This window comes from Trachurus japonicus, chromosome 24 (genome assembly GCF_045865225.1).
Source record: "Trachurus japonicus isolate A0001 chromosome 24, Traja_1.0".
NCBI lineage: Eukaryota > Metazoa > Chordata > Actinopteri > Carangiformes > Carangidae > Trachurus > Trachurus japonicus.
Genome location: NC_140930.1, coordinates 9,039,013 through 9,063,735, shown reverse-complemented (window position 1 = coordinate 9,063,735; position 24,723 = coordinate 9,039,013). Strand labels below are relative to the sequence as shown.

Genomic DNA, 24,723 nt, shown 5'->3' with positions numbered 1-24,723 from the left:
ACTCGGTGAATGGAAGTGGTCTTGAGAGAGATCCAGGTCATTTCTGCCAAACACTAAGTGACTCATTTAAGCAATATTAAGTGGCTCTTCACAGAGACACACACTGCAGCCAACACTCACCTTCTGTTCGGAGAAAACGGCCAGAAAGAAAACTGCAGCAGGTTCAGAGTGTAAATTGGGAACTGGCCTTTCCCAGAGATAGAGCCAGAGAGTCCAAAACAGACTCAGAGTCCCTGTAGAAATTATAGTTAGACAATAGACAATACAGAATAACATTTCAGCATTTCTCCTAACATTACTATTCAATAAATGATTATTATTTAATCTTAGATTCAATCAGTTTGTATGTTTTTCTGTATTGACAAAACATACACATACATACAGTTGGTTTCTGATTGTATTATAGATGTTTGTTTTTTTTATAACTGATTAATCAGCTTATTTTAAATAGTTTTAATAGTATTATTTACTATACTAAAAGATCAGCTAAGTTACTTTATGAACACCAATACTAAACTTTTCCTGGTTTCACTTCCTGAATCTGTTTGTTCATGTTTTGGTTCATACATTATTAAAGCAGAAGTAAGCGATCCGGTGGTTTTGGCTAACTTCTTGTCAGTCGATGGAGTTAGCAGTCCTCGCCCTCGTCCCTACATCACCACATTCATGCGCATCCCTTGGCTGCACACACAGAGAGGACCGCCCCTTTATGCCGTTCTCTCTCCTCATTGGATAAAGGTTGTAGGATACAAGGAAAGTTTTCTCCTGGGCTTACAGCAGAGCAGAGCGACTGACAGACCCGTGTTTCAGACCAAACACTCTATATAAGTGATCGCTGTCGGAAGATAGCACTATTTAAGACTTATATTAACACAAACATTCCACTTACTTCTGCTTTAATTAAACCAAATATTCATTTTATCTATAAATTATTCTGGGAAATGGCTTTTTTCAGTTATTATTTTCCACTTTTACAGACAAATTCATTGAGAAACTACAGATATCTTAAATCTGTTCACCAATTTTAAATAAAAGACTTTGCTAAATAAAAGTAGCACAATTTTAGATGCATAGACTAAAATCATAGACTAAAATACACAATACATAATTTAGACTTCATGATTTTCTTTTCTTTTTTTTTTAAACAACTTTATTGACAACAAGAGTATACACAAGACTGAATACACTTAGATGAAATAAGTGTATACAACATTAATACACAACCAAACCATCATAAATACGTCAGGGGATGACAGCAAAAACACAAACTTAACTTACATATTGTACCTTTAAATAAATATTTTGTAAAGCTTACGAAGATCATACGTTTTAACAGCTTTTTTATTCTCACAATCACAGAGGGAGGAGATATATTGACCAACATAATGCAGACAGTTCCAAGAAGTTTGGCTTCTTACCAGAAAATTTAGATTTATGTATATACAATTTGGATAAAATAATTAAAGCAGAAGTAAGTGGTCCGAAATCGTAAATTACAGCTTCAAGTCACAACTTACGACGTAGCGTTCCAGGCAACACTCGTGTTTTTCCGACCTGTTTTACCGGTGAAAGTCACTATAACGGCCACTCGTAACTTCCGACCGGTGAACTCGTACCAGATCGAACTGGTACGATAGATATACAGTAACCATGTTGACTTAACAAAATAAAAATTATTAGACTGATCGGTTCATTGTAAAACATTTATTTATTTACGTAACTGTGGTGATTTCAGTCCGTAGTCATCAATGAGACCAACATTAATCTCTTCAAAATAATTTAACAAGCCAGCGGTAAACCTATAAAAAAACATCGGTGCAAGTTCCTAACAAACGTTATGAACTGACCACAGACTCCGGATTAAACGGTGACTTTCTTGCATGAACAAAATATTAAAACTGTGACGTGTTGACAGCGCCGATGCTAATTTCTGTTAGCCCGTCTATGAGGTTTTGCATTATACGTTAGCATTAAGCTAGCGGGCTTTATATTTAGGTGATACTGGCTGTGTGTGTGTTTTGAACGTTGTTTCAAACTGTGTGGGTTTGATTGAACATCTTTTATGCTTAAATATATATATTCCCGCTTAATATATTGCTTTACTCCTCTTCTTATGCCATTTTTACTGTAGGGCAGGCTAATCTTCACTTTAGAGTGACAAATAAAACCTTGAAGCAAGAAGATTTTGCCTTTTGTTTGAAAACTGACATTGATGTACATACAGTAATTCAGTAACAGTTGTAAATATACCTTTGTACGGTTTATTTTTTAATATTTACCGTCCAAAAGCAAGCTCAGTGCTGTCTGTCCCATAGCAGAACATGACAGCGGCAGTCTATGTAAGTGATTGCTGTCGGAAGATATAACTATTTAAGACTTATATTAACACAAATATATCACTTACTTCTGCCAAACAAAACATTTTTCCAGCATAAATTAAACTGGGGATGGACTTCATGATACCTGTTGAACCAGATATAAAAGTTAACGGTCCGGTTGGTAACGCGTCACCCTGACGTCATACCTACAACGAGACGTGGCACGCGGACGTTTAAATGATCTGAGCCGTTTGTTTGTCAGTCAGAGCGTCGCACGTCACATCCCGTCACGTCGCTCTGTTTCACACAGCAGCAGCAGCAGCAGCAGCACCTAGACCTGGACCTGGAGACGAGACATGGCTTCAAATAATAACGGCTCGGTTGGCAAATGGGAGGTCGTGAAGAAGGGAAAGAAGAACAGCAATAGCTCGGGAGGAGCAGGAGGAGGAGGTGGAGGTGGAGGAGGGAAGAACCCGACTGATAAGAAAGCCAGCGGCGGCAGCAGGAAAGCTCTGGGTGAATCCAACCAACCGTCCAGACGTAAGTGAACACGGCCCCGCTGGGAGCCGCTGCTTCAGCCCGGTCGGTCGGTTCGGTCACCTCCTCACCGCCGACGGAGGGTGGTGATGGAGCTGCCGGTGTTGTCGGCTGGTTGTGTCCTGTAACAAACTGTTGTTTTTAACGTTAAACTCCACCGTGTTTCTCCGCTGTGACAGACAGACAGAGAGTAACGGATAGGAGGAAGAAGAGGAAGAAAGCTCAACGGCTATGTATGTGACTGACAGCCAGGCTAGTTTAGCTTAGCATCGCGCAGTATTTCCTATGATAACTACTTTTTTTATTTTATTTGACTTTTATTTATACTTTGATAAAGTAGAAACACGTTGTTTATATTAAATATAGTAGCAAACAACGAGCCATCCTTGACTACGTCCTCCGTCGTCCACACACAACCGGAAGCTCTTGTTGCTAATCAGATAGCATGGGCAGTTAGCTCTTTTTTCCCCCTTTCTTTCTTTTTTTCCCCCCATTTATTTATTATTTAATATTAAATACACACACAAAGAAACGAAAAAACAAAACCAAAAACCAAACAAATATATATGAATTTATAAATGGCATGTGCAGTTAGCTCGCCCGTTAGCAGTGACTGTGTCAACAGAGGCATCGTCATCACTGAGGAGCTGCATGTGTTTCTGTCTTTTCTGACTTTTCTATCTCTTCTGCTGATGTTAGACTTTTTTAAAACGCATCTCCACTGTGCTGTTTAATTGGAGCTGACCGCTGCAAAGTCAGTGAGTTTATCATATTAGCCGTCGCTCGGGGTATTAGCGCTGAGCCCACAGTGACAGCTGTCACTTCTGAGACATCAGCTGTTGATGTGTAAATTTCCCCCAAATTGCGATACAGTAAAGAGGAATGGGGAAATATAATTACCCATATCCTCAATTTCGTTATACACTGTTTTCAATGTTAAAGAGATAGTTCAACATTTTGGCAGATTCACCTATCACCATAATAATAGTCATAGCAGTAGGTGCATTTACATTTAATTATCGGTGCATGTTGTTTTGAGATCCGCGGGGCAGAGACGTGAGTTGCTCAGTGAACACAATGGAGGTGAACGGTACAGGTCCCCTGTCCCTAATCAAACTCTTAAAATACACAATCCAACAACTCCGAAACGCTCTGATGGAGAAGTTGTGACCTGCACATTCGCCACGCTAACAGAGCTGAAACATTATGAAAGTCTATGAGCTAACAGTCTTAGATGTAGAGATATTTTATTGATCCCAAAGGAGATTCAAGTATTCAGTGGGCACATACATATAATGAGAATATAAGGAGCATGGTAGAGCAAAATAAAACAGGGATGAGACAAGTAAGAACAAATATCCATATAAATTATGTACATCCATATGAGATAATTGATCCAACTATGGTCATTACTTTGTCGTTAAAAGCAGATGTACCAAACAGTCACGACGACTCCTTTTTCCAGGATCAAGTCATCCTTCTCTTATTTTGTAGTAAATCAGTGGACTGTAAAGTTTCCAAAAAGTTCATTCACTCAAATAATTTGTTTGATTGTGAAAGATATTGGGAAAGTTTCATTAAATTTCTTCTTTTGTGGACGATTTGCAGTTTATATGAACGAGCTCTGGAGCTCTCAACACAATTTAACTTGGTTAGTGTTAATTAAAGGAAACCTTTCATATCAGAGTTGGATGGGGACTTTGTCTGGTCACAGTTGTAGTGGAAAACGCTGTGTGACCAAATCTTCCTCTTATAACCAGCATGTTACGCTCCCAAATCTATTCATTTTTTTCTACTCCTGGGGTCCTGATAAATCCAGTTTCACTGTGTCGACCAGATATTTGCACTTATAATTAGTTTGGGAGTATGCACCAACGCTGACATGATAAAGGACCAAGTTAATTTGCTCTACCCCCTGATGTCGAGGCCGATTCCAGTTGGCCTTGTTATAACTGCACAGTTTCTACGTGTTGCAAACTGTTTAATTTGTCTTAAATGCAATTACCGTACAGCAAACTTTGGAAAACCTATTACAAACTGAGCGAACACCAGCGGATAATATTAACCTGGGGGACCCCGCTAATTTAATCTACCCACGGGAAACATCACAGTGCTGTTGTTAACCATCGCTGTGTGATGATCTGGGGCCGTATTTATTTATCAAGCATCTTAGAGCGCCATTTTAGTCTGAAGTGCTGAGAATTTGTGGAATTTAGTCTCAAATTTAAGAATAAAAGCTTTTTTTTTAATCAACTTTCTGAAGTCAAAGCATCACTCCTACTCCCCCAGATATTTAAGAGACCTTGAGAAGTGTCCTAAGTGGTTAAGAGTTGCCAGTAGCGAGAGAGACGTGTGCGAAAGGAAGGACATTGTGGCTTCGTTTGATGACGAGCAGTTGATCAAACAAAATCGTGTGGACACTGGACAGAGAAGGTGTCATCCTTGTCAGGGATTTAATAAAGGATGTCACCTCACCAACATTATGACACGGAATTAATAAATTGGAAAGATTAGGAAAGATCTACTTTTGATTCATTTCCAATGTTAATATTCTGTATTATTTTGAAGATTTTTTGCCAAAATACGGTTGAATATACACTCCCATTGGCCATTTAACTATTCACTGAGATATGACACTCAAGATTCAGTCCCACACTTCACTAAAAGTGTGAGTTAGACGCTTGGTAACTAACTTTCAAGTGCAGTTTTCAGAAGATTTTTTTTTACTCATAAGTCGACTCTTCGCAGCGTTTTAGAAGCTTGATAAATCCGGCCCCTGACCTCTTCGACCTCTTCGACCTCACCAAGATGAGCACAACTTCAGACCTTCGATGAATTGTTTCGTCTCGTTAAAAAGGGCAGCAGCTACCCTTGTCTAGCCTACCACATCCTCTTCATTTAAATAATGGGTGACTGACTGGAGAGATTAGATCTCACCACCACAGCTGTGTTTTTTTTTTTTTAATTGATTTTAATGCAGTCGTTTTTATCAGCAAATCAGTCGGTCCAAAGTCTGTCTGATCACAGTGACCGTGGCTGTGTCAGAGGGGAGGTGGCGTCAATGTTTTATCTACTTCACCCTCTGTTATATAAACCCTTTAACTGACCTAGTTTTGGTCTGTGTTTATTTAAGTACTAGAGAGTAACTTCATGTGTGACTTGAAGTGTGCAACAACTTTTCATCAGCTCTGCAGATGATTAGATTAATGCTGAGCTCTCGGAGTCGATCTATATCGGTACACAATCAATGAGCTTTCTTGCACAATCTTACTTTGTCCCCTGCAGCGTTTGAATCATGAGACCTCTGTGTTTTTTTGCACATTTATTCCCCCTAGCCTGAAATTCAGCTGGAGGCTTTTGTACCTTTTTTTTCACAAAGTAGTGTCCTCAACAGAAAAACCATAAAGACCAATTTGACTGATAATATAATGTTTTTTCTTCCTCGAAATCATTTAACAAAATCTTTTATCATCAATAATTTAAAATCTGCTTTCCCTGTAGAGCAGCTTCAGAAAATCATATTCAAAGCAGTTCAGTTGATATGAAAATTTGGCTTAACACGTCTGAACATGTTACAGGATCAAACAACATCTCTTCTAACAAAAGTGATTGTGTCAGACCAGAAAGTTCGGCTCTTATGGAAAGATGTTTGTTATCGCTCCGTAAACGAGTTGCACTGTAGTTGCTTTCTGACATTTTGTCTCAACAACTCGGATGCTCTCCAGAATAAAATTACAAATGGCTTAAGCCTTGTGTCACAAAAATGTTACCTACATCATTGTGAGAACTACAGAAAAATATTACAGTATTCACATTATATACTGTATCTGTTCCAGCAGGGGGAAAATTCAGCTGCTGCTCGTTGCTATTTAGTTCACCATGTTTATGTTTGGATGGTGTTAACATGTTGGTATTTTTATACCATACATAGTGCTGCATGTTTTCTTTTTCAAGGCAATTCAACCCTGGTTTTTAGTTTCATCTATGAAAATATATACAGTAGGCTACATGTCCAAAGTAGTGAAGTGTTGCTGAGCTGCTCGTTGACAAACCAGAGGTGCAGAAATTGCAGGTGCAACCATGGTCTGTGATTTGCATAATGTAAACAAATGAGCAGAGTTATTATTAACCAACAACATCACGGAGCATTGTGCATTTTAGAGTCATGTCAGCCGAGTTTTTGGAGGATGCACTTTATTTTCAGAGAGGATACCAGAGCTGAACCGTGGAGTTGCATTACTAGAATAAACAATATTTTGTATTCACGTTGGTTTTATGTCATTTGAAATGACATTTGGACCATTTTTTTTTCAACAAAAGTAAGACTGAATGCCCCTGAAAATGTCCAATGGTGTATCACAGAGGAATGATATTTTATCCTAAGTGTACTTCTAAAAAAATATATACTTTCTTCTGAAAAAAATTAAATTGAAATAAGTTTTATAGATTTAATGCATTTTTGGTAATACTGGGCAGGACATATACTAAAAACACATCTTTTTTTTCTAAATTATGTTACAAATTATGAAAAATGTTATCAAGAAACATAGTGTAAAAGTGAATTACATTTATTCCACACTTGAGTCCAGATTTATTTCTCTGTATGAAGTCAGATTTTTATGAAAAAATACCAGTTACACACAGAGTTGCATCACATCAATGACCCTTATCTCATGTTACCAAATACATTGAGAGGAAAATTTCATAAAACAAAATCAGAAAATACCGCGATTAAATGTGAAAACAAGTAATCGTGACATCCCTACTTATAAATACGGTTGCAAAGGGGCGGAAAATTTCCAGTAAATTTCCGGTAAATTTCCAGAAACTTTCCATGGGAAGTTAAGCTGGGGAATTTTGGAAATATTCCAAATTGGAAACTTTCCATGAGAATTATGGGAATTTATGGGAATTAACTGGAAATTACCTGGAAATTGGGGGTAATTTAAACAAACTGTATCATGTCCAAACATAAATGTAAATATTTTGTTTTGTCATAAGCAGACATCCATGCAAAATATTACAATAAAAAAAACATTTCAACAGATTTATTTGTGAGTAGAACTTTATCAAGTTGTAATTGTATGAACAATCAATTCTTTTACTGAACAACAAAAATCAAAAAGTAAAATTAAATTTTCCCCAACTATATTTAAGTTCCCTGTTAAGGGCCAACCTTCAATTTTGTAAATTTCTTATTTATTCCCATATATTCCTGTTAATTCCCATGGAAAGTTTCCAGCTTTGAAAATTCCCGGAATTTTGCAACCCTACTTATAAATAATTGTTTTTCACTATTTCCTGTACTCGCTAGTGTCACTATAGCAGATGTCTTCCCATGTCAGACGGTGCCACAGGGTCAGAGGAGGAGGAGGAGGAGGAGGAGGAGGAGGAGGCGTCCTGACGCTTATGGACGTTTGTTTTGTATTAATAGACGTGAACACTGGTCAAACTACCAGCACCTACAGTAGTGAAGGTCTCAGCTTTCAGAGGTTTCTCCTCCAGCTGTAACGGTGCTTACTAAGCTGAATCATTCATAAAAATGACAACTGGACTTCAGAGAGAGAGAAAGATGCCAGTCATGACTCCAACCTGCTGCTAGTGGTGGTGGAGGAAGTGAGGAATAATCCCGACTGGGCAACTTCTCAATGAAGTTACAGCGGATTAAGTTGGGGGAGGATCCACTTGGAGATGAGACGTGATGACACACACACACACACACACACACACACACACACACACACACACACACACTTATAGACCAGATATAGCTTTAGGTTCCTCAGCGGCATGTACAGGCTGAACGATCAGGGAACAACTGGTGACCTCTGTCAACAACTACCCCGGTTTACGGGCGCGTCTCACAGGAACGCTTATGTGCAGTCGCTCGCGTGGACTCAAAGTCAAATACTGTAAATTTCTCTGCTGGGTGAATAAGTGCCGGAGTCCTGTGTGGGTACGTTACAATTATTCTGACTGATTGGATGTGTGTGTTTGAGTCGAGCGATTAACTGTCTCATGGTGGAGCTGTTTAAAGATTAAGATTGACAATTTTCTCACACAGACTTTTAAAAAATGCACAATTTCCCTCTTGTTTGACGAATGTTAATTAAATCTGTAAAGCTTAGCTGTATGTTTACTTTAATAATGAAGCTATATAATACTGTATGTTTCTGACCTTGTTGTAAACATTTATGCCTAAGAAAGTAGTTTTTAGTTGTGTATTTTCAAGTCAAGTCACATTTTATTTATAAAGCACGTTTAAAAACAACCTCAGTCGACCAAAGTGCTGTAAAAATACAATATAGTTAATCATGGACAATATAAAAATAATAGAAATAACAAATAAATACAATACAAGGAATAATAAATAAGAATTTAAAACAAATTTAGAATAAAAGACAAAGTAAAAAAGAGAAAGCCAAGATTACTCACCCACAAAAAGATTTTCAGGAGTGTTTTAAAATGCTGTGATTTGTGAGTTGTTGTTTTTACATTAGGACTAAAGAAAGTCTTGGTGATAATAGATTCTCATAATTTAAGTTGTTTTATTATTTAATTTAGTGTTACCGTCACCATGCAATAATATGCAGAAGTGGAAAACTCTGAACAAACATATCTGTGTTGGTCGGCTACTCGGCGTCAACACTTTAAATTAGTTTGAGCGGTTTAACTGAGTTTAGTTTGTTTACTAAAGGGTCTTAGCAGCACGTTAAGCGCACAGGGGAAGACTTGTTGAGGAGGTGCTGCTGCTGGTTCTCAACTCTGTTCCTCTGTGAATTGTAATGAGCGTTGCCTGAATATTGTCTCGGATAATAACAGCCCCATTACGCAAGCAGAGGTGGGAGGGAAGGGAAGGGGAGGGAAGGGAAGGGGAGGGGAGGGAGCAGCCGGAGAGAGGGGAATGGCATGGTTTCACGGATTAGCTCGGATCTCAGGACTCAGTGGGGAGGGGGGACGAGAGAAGAAAGTGTTACAGACGAGTGAAGAAGTTTAAGAAAGAAAGAAAGAAGCTGGCTGCTCTCTGTCACCATCGCCACCGTCTTGTGTCGTAACCGCGGCTGCCCTTGTGTTGTGTTGTGTTGTGTTTTCCTCCAGCGCCCCTGAAGATGTCGGAGACGGTGTACGACGGCTTTGAGAAGATGGGGAAGAAACAGAACAAGGAGCAGGTCCCGCCGCCGGCCGAGCCTCAGAACAAGAAGCCGTCATCTAGCAAACCATCCAAGAAGTCACACTCCTCCAACAGCAGCAGCACGGTCACCCCCACCAACACCCACAAGACCCTGGAAGAAGCCTTCAAGAGTGTGAGTACTGAAAAACTACAGCGTTATTGAGAAATGTTGGATTTCTTCACAATGAAAATGAGTGTATGTGATGTTACACACGATATATTGGATGATATAAAGAGTCTGTGTTTGTTTTCGGCCCCAAACCGATGTGTTTTTCCTAAATAATTCATTAAAACTAATCATTTATCTTCTTCAGTACTAGTGTAACAACTTGACTGATGTATTTCTGTGCCAAAACAATAGATCTATGTTTCCAAAACTTATCAGAAATCTGAATCTTTTATTGTCATTGTAAAGACATACAACCTAATTATGGGAGCAACTCCCTTGGTGCTTAAAAAAAAGGAATAGTAAGACAAAAGACAACATGTTAAAAGACATGAGAACGTATATACCATACACATACATACATACACATTCAGAAAAGTGTAATAAATAGTATACATTTCTCCCATACAAACATGGAAACACTGCAGCATTGTGACATCCTCATCGCGTCGCTGATAATCACATGCTGAAGCAACAGTCTCATCTTTTGGCATAATGAAAGTGTTTGTTTCTCTGATGTTTCCCCCCTCCGTCATCTTATTTTCTGTTTTTTTCTTTTTCTTTTTCTTTTTAAAGTTGGACGTTGCGGACCTGAAGCAGCAGCTGGCCCGCAGTCAGACTCTGTTCCCAGACAACCCGTCGGTCTGGGTCAAAGACCTGGCAGGATACCTCAACCTCAACCTGACTGCACCCGAGACCGAGCCCACGCTCAGCAGCTACGCTCACGGTCCGTCACAATCAGACTTTTCATTTGTGCATGTTAGATAGTCTAAGTCTATTAAAGGGATACTTCGCCCAAAATCGATAATTCACCAATCATCTACTTACACCATCATGCCGAGGAAGGGTTTGGAGAACTTTCAGAGTCATCAAAATGCTTTAGGAGTTCTAGGGGGGGGGTCCGGCTGGCAACAGATTTTCATATAATGGCGGCGGATAGAGTTCACTTTTGAATCGTCCAAAACACACACTATGAAACATCCAGATACCTCCATACTGCTCGTCTGTACTGACCCAAGTGTCCTGAAGCTGCAACATGGAAAAGTTGTTCGGAAAAAATTAATTTGATCTTTGTTTTTAGCCTTGTTGTGGTAGTAGTAGCTCCCAGTGTAGAAAATTGGTGAATTATCGATTTTGGGTGAAGTATCCCTTTTTAAGGCGCGTTTCCACTTGTTGTACAGCGTTTTTTTTTTATTACTAGCCACTCTTGTTGTTGTTTTTCCGGCAGTGTAGACGCTTTCTAATGTTACTGGCTTTTAAAAATGTTGTTTCCATCGTTGCGTGATTGCGTAGTTGTCTGCCCACTTCTCATACGTGTTTTACTACTACTAGGCCTACAGTACTAGCATACTTCTTTTACTGACTTATTCCCTTTTTTTCTGGCCGTGTAGATGTTTTTTTCTTTAAATAATACTGGGTTTTCAAAAGGCCGCTTATTTCGGGGCTTTCTCTTGGGGTCACTTCCCTAACATCCATCTTTCCTTGTGTCTCCCCCTCCAGATTACCCATACTGCCTTATAGGGAAGGAGCTGAAGGGCGTGATCAAAGGCCTCATCGGGCGCTGCAGCGAGATTCTGCCAGATTTCTTCGACTACTGTGTTTACACTATGCTCAGGGAGCTGGACAGACAGTCAGGTAAATACACGCAGAGGTGGAAGTCGTCTGGAAACCATGCAGCTCGTCTTTTACTCTCACCACTGTCACTTTTTTAGAAATGTGTTTATTGATTTTCAAGAGAAATTTTAAAAAGAGAGGGAGAAAGAAGGAAACACAAAAAACATAAGAACACATAACATACAGAACACAGCACATCTTGGATTACAACGATATCCCATGGTCATAGTTAAGATGGGTACTATAAACAAAAACATACAAGAGCAGAATTAGATAGACATACAGAATCACATGCTCTTTGCACTGTGAGGTTTTATTCAAAAGCCAATGTCTATGAGCTCACATGTTTAAGGTAATTCGGTACCAAATGTATCTCCTCTGTCTCTCAGTCTCTCAGATGTAAAGTGTTTGACAATTATCCCAACCACAAATTATATGTAGGCAGGCACAGAGTCCGTTTTCCACTATCCTTTTATATTTATTGACAGAAGAAAAGACACTTATGGCCTCCAGGGTCGCCACTGAAGGGTTGGGTACCAGATTCTTACCAAAAGCCTCAGAAAAACACTGAAAAATACACTTCCAATATGAATGAAGTTTACTACATGCTGTGGATTTACATCGGTTGCATACTATGGTTGAGGGAAGCTGACAGCAAGACAGCAGGGAAATAAAAATGTTTTGTTTCGGCATTGTTTTAGAACAATGAAATTAAATCAGTCACTGTCAAATCTAACCTAAATGTCTTTTTTAGCTAAATGTAGCTGAATCCACCGGTCCTGTAATAAATCCACTTGTTGACATTGTTTCAGAGGTGTTAATTCAACTCTGTGGTCATTTTTAGAGGATGTAGTTGTGCTGCTAGTGATTCAAATCGAGCTGCATTACACCAAGAGCCTTCATTCATAATAAATGGGTCGGGTTCTTTAGTTTAGTTTGGGCAACGAGTGCCTATTAAACTGGAAACTGGGTGGGTGTACTTATATTTTTTAACTTTGCCTCAGGTTAATCAACAGTTTGTGAGGGGATCAGGATATAAATAGAAAGAGAAATTACCAGGTGATCAAGACACTCAGCAGCGTTTTCCTTTTGTTCCCAGGTGAACCGCTGCACGGCTACAGAGTCTGCATCCAGGCAGTCCTACAGGACAAACCCAGAATAGCCACCCAGAACCTGCCAGAGGTGAGAGAGTGTGTGTTTTAGTGTGTGTGTGTGTGTGTGTGATCTTGAGTCCTGCACATAACTGGCACAACTCACTGCTTCACTTCGCTCCTCAATGTACTTGTTGCAAAATGAAGTTAACAAATTGAACTGCTGCCATTTGGCCTTTAGCAAGCTGTAAACCAACTACTATGTGTGTGTGTTGGTAGTTTCAGTTCTGTTGTCCAGTCTGTGTAATGGAGGATTTGTCTTTTGCAATACCTTTACAGTAAATGTCGTAACACCCCCTCACTCTCGCTCTCTCTCTCTCTCTCTTTCTCTTTTTCTTGCACGTCTTTCCTTCCTCTCTAGTATCTGGAGCTGTTGCGGTCGGTTCAGAATCGTCCAGTCAAGTGTTTGACCATCATGTGGACTCTGGGCCAGGCAGGATTTTACGACCTGAGCCAGGGACTGAGAGGTAACAGACAGTCAGTCAGTCAGTCAGACACTTACACAGTTCAGTATTTCATCCTTTGTCCTGTTGAACTGTGCTGCTGCTCCCCCCAGTTTGTCCTTTCTCCCGTTTTTTCCCAACTATCTGTGATGACACACAATCTAATCTGGGCTTTGGGTCACTGAAGCAACAGCGCACGTTAGAACAGTAACACAACCATTAGACACGTTTGCATGTGAATTTTTTTCTACAATCTGACTATAATCTTTCTGATCAGAAATTCCAACGTCACTGTTTACATAGATGTGAAATAAAGACCGGCATCAACCACCCATCTTGACTGGAAAGAGTGAATGAGCTGGTTCAGATTAAACATTTCCAAACGATGTGTTTACATGATATACTTTTATTCAGATCGGCTTTTATTCCAATTATTTGTCCATGCAAACATTTTAAAGGGATAGTTCAACATTTTGGCAAATTCTCCTATCACCATAACCCCTATAGTCATAGCAGTAGGTTAATTTACCTTTAATTATCGGTGCATGTTGTTTTGAGATCAGTGGGGCAGAGACGTGAGCTGCTCAGAGAACCCAATGGAGGTGAACGGTACAGGTCCCCTGTCCCTCATAGAAAACTCATCAAATACACAATCCAACAACTCCAAAATGCTCTGGTGGACAAGTTGTGACCTGCACATTCGCCACGCTATGAGATAATCATGTAACATTACGAGACAAGAGTTGTTTTAGAGGTAAATGTGTAGCAGGAACTACATTACAGACATGGCTGCTGGGCAGACAGATTTCAAATGCGCAAATAGTTCAGAGTGTTGGCTTCATGTGTCGTAATGTTACATAATGTTACATGATTATTTCATAGCGTGTAGAATGTGCAGGTCAAAACTTCTACACTGGTTTTGGAGTTGTTGGATTGTGTATTTGATGAGTTTGATGAGGGACAGGGGATCAAAGGTTAAAGGTAATGAACCTACTCCTATGACTATAGGGATTGTGGCAGTAGATGAATTTACCAAAATGTTGAACTATCCCTTTAAACACATGATAACCTCAGCAACAACACAGTGGGTGTTCAGTACTTATTGAGGCTGTAGGGTGGGAGAGTCAGCAGAGAGGTGGGTGTTGTGTATGTGTGGGCCGGGGAGGGAGGATGAATATTCTTACATAACGACCTTCATGAGCAAAAAATAAGTTTATTGTGAACCATTTTTCTCCCTTGAGGCAGAGAAAGACACGGCTGATTCCATCTGAGCCACAAATGCATTAAGTTCTGCTGCGTCTTATCTTTTAAATTATAGATAAGTTTAAAACAGCAGCGCAGGCTTCTTCTCTGAAATGTCACTGAAAACTCTCTGATCTTGTCAGCAAGTGTTTTCCTGTTTGAGCCACAGACTGAAAACAGAAAAATGGACAAGATGTGACCTGATATTTAAATTGTGTAGAAGAAAAAGTAATGGGTTGCTGTTTGCCGTCGTGCTCCCCCAGTTTTCATCATGTTAGATAACTCTGTGTGTGTTATTAAACCGTGTCTCACTGGCTGTTGCTGCTGGGAGGCTCGTCTTGTTCCCTTTTTTCCCAAAGAGATGAAAAGTCCCACTGTTGACTCATCTAAAGCCAGAACTAAACGTTCCTCCAGTTCGAGGTGAATCAGAGGCTTTGTTTTGTGTTTCAGTGTGGCTGGGCATCATGCTCCCTGTGCTCGGAGTCAAGTCCTTGTCTGCGTACGCCATTTCCTACCTGGAGCGACTTCTCCTGTAAGTTCAACCACTTAAAATAAGAAAAAAACATTTTTTCAAGGTGAATTTTTCAAACATCTTGTGTGTTTTAACCAGCAGCCAAGAATATTTAGTTAATTGTCATTGGAAAAATGTGATAACTAAAAACTATTCACATGAGAGAAAGAAAAATGAGTCAAGTTTTGGTACTTTTTTCTGCACAGGAAAAGTGCTCAAATGTTCTATCAGTTTCATTTATTTCAACTACAAATTAGATTACTACATTGATACAGAATAACAGGATAAACATTATGATGCTTTGGACTTATGTAAATCAAATTATATTAAACAAATGCAATTTTATTTGTGATATAATAGAGCATAGAGCCACTCAACTACGTTCAGTTTCTGTGTTTGCAAAATAGTCGGTGAGTTCATATTTGGTTTTCACACAACACAAATCTACACTTATTAACTCTGTCGACCTGTGTGACAACCAAATATGAACTCACCTGTAAAGATGAAGAGACAGTCTGTTATTCCTGTTTCTAAGCAGTGGATTTGTTTGGATCTGGACAATGTAGAAATGTCTTGTGATTGACTTTGTTTTATCATTTTTTATAGTTGACCAGCTTGATCTCTATCTTGAGTCTCAGATTTTTTTTTCTGTCTTGTCCTTTTCCAGACTTCATGCAAACCTGACGAAGGGATTCGGCATCATGGGTCCTAAGGAGTTCTTTCCTCTGCTGGATTTTGCCTTCATGCCCAAGAACGCCCTGTCATCAAGGTGACTGTCACCGTCAACCGATGCAGACTCGGCCACGCAGTCGAGTCAATCTTCCCTTTTTTATTCCCTGTGTTCAGCATGATGATTACACAGTGTTGGGATAAGTGGGAGTAGAAAATGGATGGTTGTTAAAGTATAATTTGAGGGTAAAAATTCTCAAACAGCTACAAGATGTGAGTCTGGGAGGAGCAGAGTGACTGTAGTTGATTTTTATAAGCACTGAAGCGCAGAAGGTTAATGGAATTTCATTTATCTTTATTCGGTAAATGTTCAGTTACCTCTTAGTCTCTTGTCATCGATCATTTCTTCCAGCTGTATTTAAACACACCGACCACACCTTTGCTTTGTGTACGTTTACATGACAATTGAAAAAAAATGAATTCTTATTATTAATGCTTCTGCATGTATATTTGCCTTAATCGGACTGAAACTGGACAATGCATGTGCGCATGCTTCACAGCAGTAGAGATGGAACAAAGTGTGGCACAGAAGTCGACCCGGACCCGGCCAAAAGAGAAAAAAGGCTCCGGAAGACACATCCTGTGGTCGTGGAAAAGATGTTAATCTGTTTCAGAAGGGTCAAATTATTGGAATCAAGCAAATAAAACATCACAGCAGATTGTTGAGACTAAAACTGGGTTAAGAACTGTCCAACACATGTTAAAAACTGGAAGGATAATGGAGAACCATTATCTTCAAGGAAGAAACGTGATCCAATGTGACCACAGAGTCCAGACCTTGACTCCACTGAGAATCTTTTAAAAATTAATGCAACTCTGGACGGAAATACATGTTGTGACATTGCAGAAGCTTCTTGAAATTACGCCACAGCGAATGCATGCCACAATTAAAGCTAAAGGCGGTCCAACAAAATATTAGAGGCTGTGACTTTTTTTTTGGGACGGTCAATGTATATTCAGGCCGGACCAGCGCATCTGGTCGGGAACTGGAATTGGGAACTCTAAGTTATTTGTTTCCAGTTTTTTACTAGATGACAGAAAAGTCAACAGTACAGGGGTCTGTATTAACTTTTTTTTTTACCTTGTCATAAAACTAATAACCTGGTGTTTGTGTTCAGTCTGCAGGAGCAGCTCAGACGTCTCTATCCCCGACTGAAAGTCCTCGCATTTGGAGCCAAGCCCGAGAGCACGTTACACACATACCTGCCGTCGTTCCTGTCCAGAGCCACACCACACTGTCCAGACGACATGAAGAGAGAGGTGAGACCTGGATAATAAACATTATAGAAACTGATCTCTCTCCTACAAACACAACTGGAGTCTTGTTATGTTGTGAATAGTTGATAATGGGTCCTTTGTGGTGAGCAGCATCGTGAACGGTCTAAAATATCATATTGGTATATGGCGAAGCTTCAGGGGAAAGTACACTTTGTAACACTGTTTGTATGAACAGCCATCAGCACCATAGTTTTATGTTGCTCTCATAATAAAGTTGTTTTTTCTACTGAACGTGTTCCTGCAGTCTTGACCTCCAAAGACTTTTCACCTCCTCCAGCTATTTGGAAGTGGGTGAAACTGGGACAGAAGTGTCTGGTTTACTTCTTTGCATTTGTTTTAGTGGATTATTGCAAAAATAGTGCCACTACTTTCTGGTTTATTTATCTAAAACATGAACAGGAAACTTTAGGTTTTGGTGCCAGTCTTTCAGAAAAGACCATTTTTATCACCAACAGAAGGATCATACTTATGTTACATCTCTATAAGACACTTTTATTGATGGGATGTGGTCTTGACTTGTTGCTGCTGTCTCTATAGTGTTTTCATAGAGGCCGTTATGTTGAATGTGGCGTCTCGTAAATGATTTTATCTCTTAAATCAGTCAGTTTGTCTTAATTCTTTTCTTTCTTGCAGCTGCTGAACTGTATGACCGAGTGTCTGTGTGTGGACGTACAGAGTCTTGGAGTGTGGAGGCAGCTCTACACCAAACACTTACCCCAGTCCAGGTGACTGAAACACACACGTCTTGGCATTATACACTGACTTTAAAACTTAAAATATTTCAGATTTAAGCTTTTTAACAAAGACCAAGTTACATTTTTGGACACAAGAGGTTTTAGTTTGTATTTTAAAGCTGATCGCTGTTTTTTCTTTTCTTCTTCCAGTCTGCTGTTGAATCATTTATTGAAGTCCTGGAAAATCCTGCCACCAAAGGTATGACATCTGAGGATTATTAACTGTAATTAAAGCTTTTATTACTATAATTAAGCCTCATTCTATGTGATGCAATAGAGAGGATTAAAGTTCAAAATAAAGAAAGCCAGGTTGATTTATTTACAGATCACATGTTAAAAACAATAAACATCGACCTATGGGATGATTTTAATGGTGATTATGCTCAAAAAAGACACTGAATTAAGATGTTAGTAAATCAAAAAGCATCTAATCACTGTATAAAATCAAGAAAATATAATTATACTGAGAAGAAAATGAATAAGACCAAATATTAAACCAGTCATTTTGTCCTCAAAGTGAACTTTTCTATTGTCCAAAAAGAGATAAACTCATTTTAAAGTCATCTTGTATTTAAATGGTGTTTGTTTGTTTTTTCCATCTTCAGCTGCGGAAAAACCTGGAAGAAACGATCCAGTCTTTCAGAGTGACCAACGAGGAGATGAGAGACGCCATCGAATCCAACGACCTACAGGAGTGCAACAACCTGTGCCAGGTGAGACGGGCACCGCTCAGCGATCAAATATATTGATTTGATATCTGATTATGTGGATTTATCTATAAGATTTGGTTTTGTTTTTTGCTCCAGAATCTGCAGGTGAAGATGCGAGGTCACGGGATCCCCTGGTCGAAGCTGCTCATGGTTCTGCTGGTGTTCGCCGCCGGCTTCATCGCACACGACATCAGATCTCACGGCTCCTTCACAGGTCGGTTTGAGTCTGTGCTGCCTGTTTTATCTGTCACAGTCACACCGGCCTTGGGTGTTTTTTATAACGGTGGTTTGTGTGTTGTTGTTTTTTTTGTTTTTTTTTTAACAGATTCCACCACAGCCAGGTATCTGCGCAGTTCAGGGGTCACGGCAGTATCTCAGCAGGCCTGGGGCAAAATAACAGTCTACTCAAAACAGGGCTTCAGGTACGACCCCACCCTCAAACTGCTGCGACTCAAACCTTGAACTAGTTTACCTCATGTTTGTACATTTTCTCTTCCAGACAAACTTTTCATGCACTTTTATGATATTGACAGTGAAAATATGTCTCAGACTTTGACCTTCTTGACTCATGAGCCCAGAGCTAAAAACAGCTGCGTATCACACACTCCTCTGATTCACCTCCTGATAACACTGCTCTTAACAAAGTAGTTTATTCACTGTCTGCTTCACTGGATCAGTGTTGGTTTTACGTTATTATAGCTCTTATAAAACACTCTATGGCCACTTTGTTAGGTGCACTTGATCAATCCACTACTACAGCTGCTCTGCCTTCAACTTTTCTTATTCTGTAATATTCAATCACTACTATTGATTAAATCATAAATCATCATCAACCACCACTGCCTTTTTATTTTAAATATTGATGAATGTTAAATATCTATACAGGTTGATTAATAGTAATAGTATGGGGTGGTGCGTGGCGCGGTGGTTGAGGCTGCGGTCCTCGGCACGGGTGTCCTCGGTTCGACTCCCGTGTCGGGCGGACCTTTCCTGCATGTCGTTCCCCCTCTCTCTGCCAAAAAACGCCAAAAAAATATACTTAAAATTTTTTTTTATAGTAATAGTGAAATAATCCACAAATATTCTCCTCAAATAAGTTTGCAAATCCAAAATTTTATAATAAAAAACTGCAGTGAATTAATTTTAGAGAGTTTTCAACTACTACAACTGTGTTTTTTGGTTAAACACTTCACAGATCTAATTGCAAATCTTTTAACTCTTTATGTTTGGAAACTTTTAATGCAATTTTATAAAATGTTTACCTGTGTTTTTTCATGTTGTGCAGCTGGTTGGAGACGAACACTCCTTATTATTACTCTGAGTGTGCGCGCGTCCTGGGGCCACTGATGGAACAAGGTTTGGAAAACGCCAAAACAGCAGCCGTCTTCGTCTCTGAAAACACCACAAAGTTTATCCTCTGGGTCAAAGAAAAGACGCCGCAGGTCATAGAATGGGTAAGGCTGAAGGAAGCAATGGAAAACTGTGGCATCGTAACATTTTTTAATGTTTCACAGCTAATATAATTTCTCCTCCTGTTGTTTCTTTTTCTCAGATAAACACCAACACCCCAGACAGTGTGTTCCAGATGTTGGCGTATCTGAAGGAGCTGCTGCTCCTCCTACATCAGAACTACATCCTGCCTGCTCTGGCCTACATGTCCGACCTGCTACACCGAGCGTGGACCAACCTACAGGAGTCCTGCAAGTCAGTGCATTTTACTCACCGTTCGTCTTTTTATGAGCATATAACGCAGCAGGATTATAATGTCTAAACATCTGTCTGGAGCTCAGATGCATCAGCTGTTTTGTTTCAAACAAAATTATAACGTTTTAAATTCACAAAGTGGAGATTTAATGCATGTATCACAATATTAAAACTGGATTAGGATGATGTTTAAGTACAGGAAATTACAATGTTACCAGCAGCGGAAGACAACACAAGACCACAAACACACATCATGCACAAAAATACACAATAACAACAATATTGCACAACCCAAAAATCGAATTTCAAACGATTAGGATGATGTTTAAAATTGAATTTCAAACTCGCTCTTGAATTAGATAAAATAAAACAAGTAGAAGTATTTGCATCACGTTGATCAGGCACAGGAACAGCAGCTAGAAGTGGTGTAAAAACATCAACATACTGTGAAATAGTTGCACAAAATGAATTACGAAACATTAATAAATGACAAGATACTACATAATCTAATATTTCTGCTTCACATTAATCCGCATCAATATTGCTGACATAAATTTCTGCATAGGAATCAAAGTTTGATAGATTTAAACATTGTTTGCCTCATTGTTCGTTCAGAAGTTGTACCAGTATGTTGAAACTCCTTATTTCACATCACTACTGGAATATTTTACTAGCAAACCACTGTTTTAGGCCAATTTAATAAACCGCTTGGTGATAGATTTATAAGTTGCTTGTGTAGACCTTTCCAAAATAAAGTCTGAATTTCCATCGTATGAGCTGAGGTGATGGGAAGCTGCTGAAAACTGATGATTTTCTTTGTTTTTCTTTCAGCGGCGAGGTGTCGGTGTCGTGTCTGCAGGGCCACGCGTTGTCCTTCACCAACTCCACGTGGCAGCTGCTCCAACACACGACCTCGGCCATCAAGACGTGGGCTCAGGAGCTCCTGACGCGAGCATGATTAACGCCACAACCAGATGCTGACTAATTTACACACACAAAACACACGATATATATAAACACAAGAAGTTAAGATACATACACACACACACACCGACCCAGTCTGAGGTTGCCTTTCAGTGCGTCGGCTCCTTTCTAAAGCCATGATTGGACACTGTGGGATCAGACAAACAAACTCTCACTCAAAAGGACCCTTCAATCTCGTCTCTTTTGGCTAAATTAAAATATCAGTTTGCTGTTGTAAAGATGTTTTTTTCTACCAATCTTTTTTGTCACTGCTGGATGCAGAGGTCGTCTCTCTCTCTTTCTCTCTCTCCCTGAGTTTTCTACTGCAAAATTTCAACTGTTTGCTTTAACAAATTATGTAATTTATAGAAGATGTAGGTTTGTAGATGATTTCTAAACCATTTTTATTTAAAGATATTAAAAATAAAAAAGAAAGTGTTATGTGAAAACTTGGTAAACAGCAGGGAAAAGACCAAAAAAAAAGAAGATTTTTCCAGACTCAAAGACCTCAACAATTCAACTTAGAGGGCCACTTCATGTTGTCGCCTCCACTTTGTCCAGCTCACTATGACGTCAGATGCAATATGGCTGCGTGTGTGTGTGTCAGGCCGAATAAAGCCTTCATCAAGCCTTTAACAGGAAAGATTTTATGAGGATTTACGAGTCAGGATCGATTTCCCTGGACTTTGTGAATCTGAACGGGACCGAAAGGGTCTCGGTCCCAAAAAAAAAAGAAGGTCCAGAAGGATAAATAAAAAGAAAGCTACTAACTGTCTGTGTCTTGCACATCACCTCGTTGTGTCTCGTCTTTCTGCTGCTTTATTTTCTGTCCTGTTTTATCACCTTTTTTTTTTTTTTTTTTTTTCTTTTCATCTGCCATCAGCGGCTCAAAACACCTGAGCTCAAATCAGCGCGGCACCTGTGTGTACTCATACTTGAAGGTTGATGATAGTCTCTGTACGTACGTGTGTGTATGTGTGTATTCGAGTGCATGGTCCAAACTGTAGTATGATTAACCCTGTGCCAACATCCTCCTGAATGGCAAAAATAAAAGAGTTCAGAAGAAGAAGAAACCAACCATCCCCTCCTCCTTTTCCTCGTCTGGCGAGCTGATTCACTAACCTCTCCTTATAAACAAAGGTGTTTGGATGGATATGGCAATGATTAATGTCTTACTTTGTAATGTAAATGATTTATAATAAAGACTTCAACCCCATTCTCTGGTTTGTTGGTCGGCAGGATTACAGTAAAAATTGATCAATCAATTTGGGATGGGATGGGATGGGATGGAAGAAGATACTTCCTATGCAAATATAACATGAGCTGACAGATAAATTAATTGCCCTTTGTTGATTAATAAAGTCATTATTGTTCTTAGATGTCAGTTCAATGTCAAATGTTCATAAAATATTGCATGAATCTTTACGTTTATAAAAATCTTTATGATAGCAACCAAGTAAGCCATTAAATGAGCAACTAACTGGACCATGTGGTGCCTTTTTTCCCTGTCTACTTGAAAAGGTTAAGTTTTATATAAATAGGTCAAGAGTAATTATGTGTTAGTTTATGAACCTGTGTTTTATCAGGGCTAACAGGCTAATGACTTTCATAAGGGTAAGGACACGACTTTTAGATCAACATAAAGACCTGTAGCCACAAATGTTTATTTTTTAAATTATTAAATGTCGAAGAAAGATAACAGTTACTACTTAGAATTTGTCCCAATCGATTGATCAACGGCTGCGTTTTTAGCGTTTTAAACGTGTAATGAACGTTGGTGACCGTTGGTAGTAGCCATTAGCCCCTATCGGTGGAAGTGGATGTGTAATGTTACTTATACAAGGATTATTTACAGGAGTCATTTCCAGCCCCTTCGATAGCTCAGTTGGTAGAGCGGAGGACTGTAGAGGTATGATGCCAGAAATCCTTAGGTCGCTGGTTCAAATCCGGCTCGAAGGAGGGTACAACTTTTTTTTTTCTTTATCATTATTGACGACATGCTAACGCGTTAGCTGCTGTAGAGCCACCTAGCTTAGCTTAGCTTAGCTTAGCTTAGCATGAGCCGTTAGCCGGTTCGCGTCGCCGCATCGAACCCGAACTTTGTAACGTTATTGGTGTCCGTTAAATCCATTAACATAGAAAATTGTCATTGATGGTTAGATTTGGCGATTTACTTCGCTTTATTTTTCATTATCAAACTGCAAAAAGACATATACACAAATTAAAAAAAATAGGAAGGAAATTAAGTAAAGAAATGAGAATGCGAATGTGACCCAACTGAAAGCTTTTTCCTACATGAAGTCCGCATTGGAGAAACCCAACAAGTCCACCAAAAACAATCATTTCACGACGTCACGTGATGTAACGTCCCATTTTTTGTGCACCGCGGGGGATTAGCTCAAATGGTAGAGCGCTCGCTGGTAGCGGGATCGATGCCCGCATCCTCCAATATTTTTTTTCATTCACAACAAATTATGTGACCCCGGTGACAGGGAAAGTATTACCCAAGAACTACACCTGTACCAAAATTTGACGTTAAGAGGAAATGGAGCTGACACAAGTGAGAGCTCAGATAAGATGTCCTTATTAGTTGTGGTATCAAAGAGGAACTATTCAGGATTTGTACCTTAAATATGCTACGTTTTTACCTTAATTAAACAGCTTTGGAGTAATTGTGATGGTTTAATAAATGGCTTCACTTGTTGCAAGGAAGAATGGAGGCTCTTTGTCTTCCATGTGCGTGTCACTTACTGCATCTCTTTGCTGAAAAACAGCTTTGCAAGATCGATGTGCTCTGAAAATGTGAAAATTGCCCTGTTTAAAGCCTATTGTGGTCTGTTACTGCCCTCTTGTGGTGCAGCTACAGTAGGGCTAAATTCAACAAACTACCCTGTTGTTCTCCTAGCTTGTTCCCCCTTTTTGTTCCTGGGTGCATTGAGTTAGTAGTTTATTTCATTGTATTTCCTCAAGCAATACATTACTTGACAGAACCATGGACAAAACACCTTGTAACACATTGTAACACCTCAATTGTAACACCTCAAATTTAGGATGACGTAATGGTCGCAGGCATCGGGGGATTAGCTCAGATGGTAGAGCGCTCGCTTAGCATGCGAGAGGTAGCGGGATCGATGCCCGCATCCTCCAATCACATTTTCTTTTTTTTGTAGCAACACATGTGAAACAAACAATACTGTACAATACAAAATGTGTATTGAGATCAGAAAGCTGCATCTTATCGTCACATTTCGACATAGCAACAAGCACCAGAACTGCACTGCACACTCACATCAAACCCTCTGGGGAGTATCCTATCCTTATCCTTGGACAGGGAGATGTTACTTACAGACGTGGTGGTGTCAGTCAACTGTAGTAAACTTTCAACAAACTGTGAGGTATGTGTTGAAGAAAGCTGTTAGATGTTTATGTCCTTCTATTGTACATAGAAAAGA

At 39.4% G+C, this 24,723-nt stretch overlaps 1 protein-coding gene and 2 non-coding genes across 3 annotated transcripts; all 3 read left to right on the top strand.

Annotated features, from left to right (window-relative positions):
- The first annotated feature begins 2,600 nt into the window (after positions 1–2,600).
- On the top strand, positions 2,601–22,487 carry tmem214 (transmembrane protein 214). The gene is made up of 17 exons (XM_085770313.1): positions 2,601–2,858; positions 9,954–10,159; positions 10,769–10,919; positions 11,693–11,827; positions 12,906–12,988; positions 13,319–13,424; positions 15,093–15,174; positions 15,821–15,922; positions 17,001–17,142; positions 17,794–17,885; positions 18,045–18,093; positions 18,500–18,607; positions 18,701–18,818; positions 18,930–19,026; positions 19,890–20,058; positions 20,157–20,308; positions 21,140–22,487. Exons 1-17 carry the CDS (start codon positions 2,675–2,677, stop codon positions 21,264–21,266), a joined length of 2,103 nt encoding a protein of 700 aa, XP_085626439.1. The 5' UTR covers positions 2,601–2,674; the 3' UTR covers positions 21,267–22,487.
- A 654-nt stretch (positions 22,488–23,141) lies between these two features.
- Positions 23,142–23,230, top strand: trnay-gua (transfer RNA tyrosine (anticodon GUA)). Its single transcript is given in 2 exon segments — positions 23,142–23,178; positions 23,195–23,230. It is a non-coding gene; the product is annotated as a tRNA-Tyr (tRNA).
- Positions 23,231–24,345: 1,115 nt separating this feature from the next.
- Positions 24,346–24,418, top strand: trnaa-agc (transfer RNA alanine (anticodon AGC)). Its single transcript has one exon. It is a non-coding gene; the product is annotated as a tRNA-Ala (tRNA).
- The last annotated feature ends 305 nt before the right edge of the window (positions 24,419–24,723 follow it).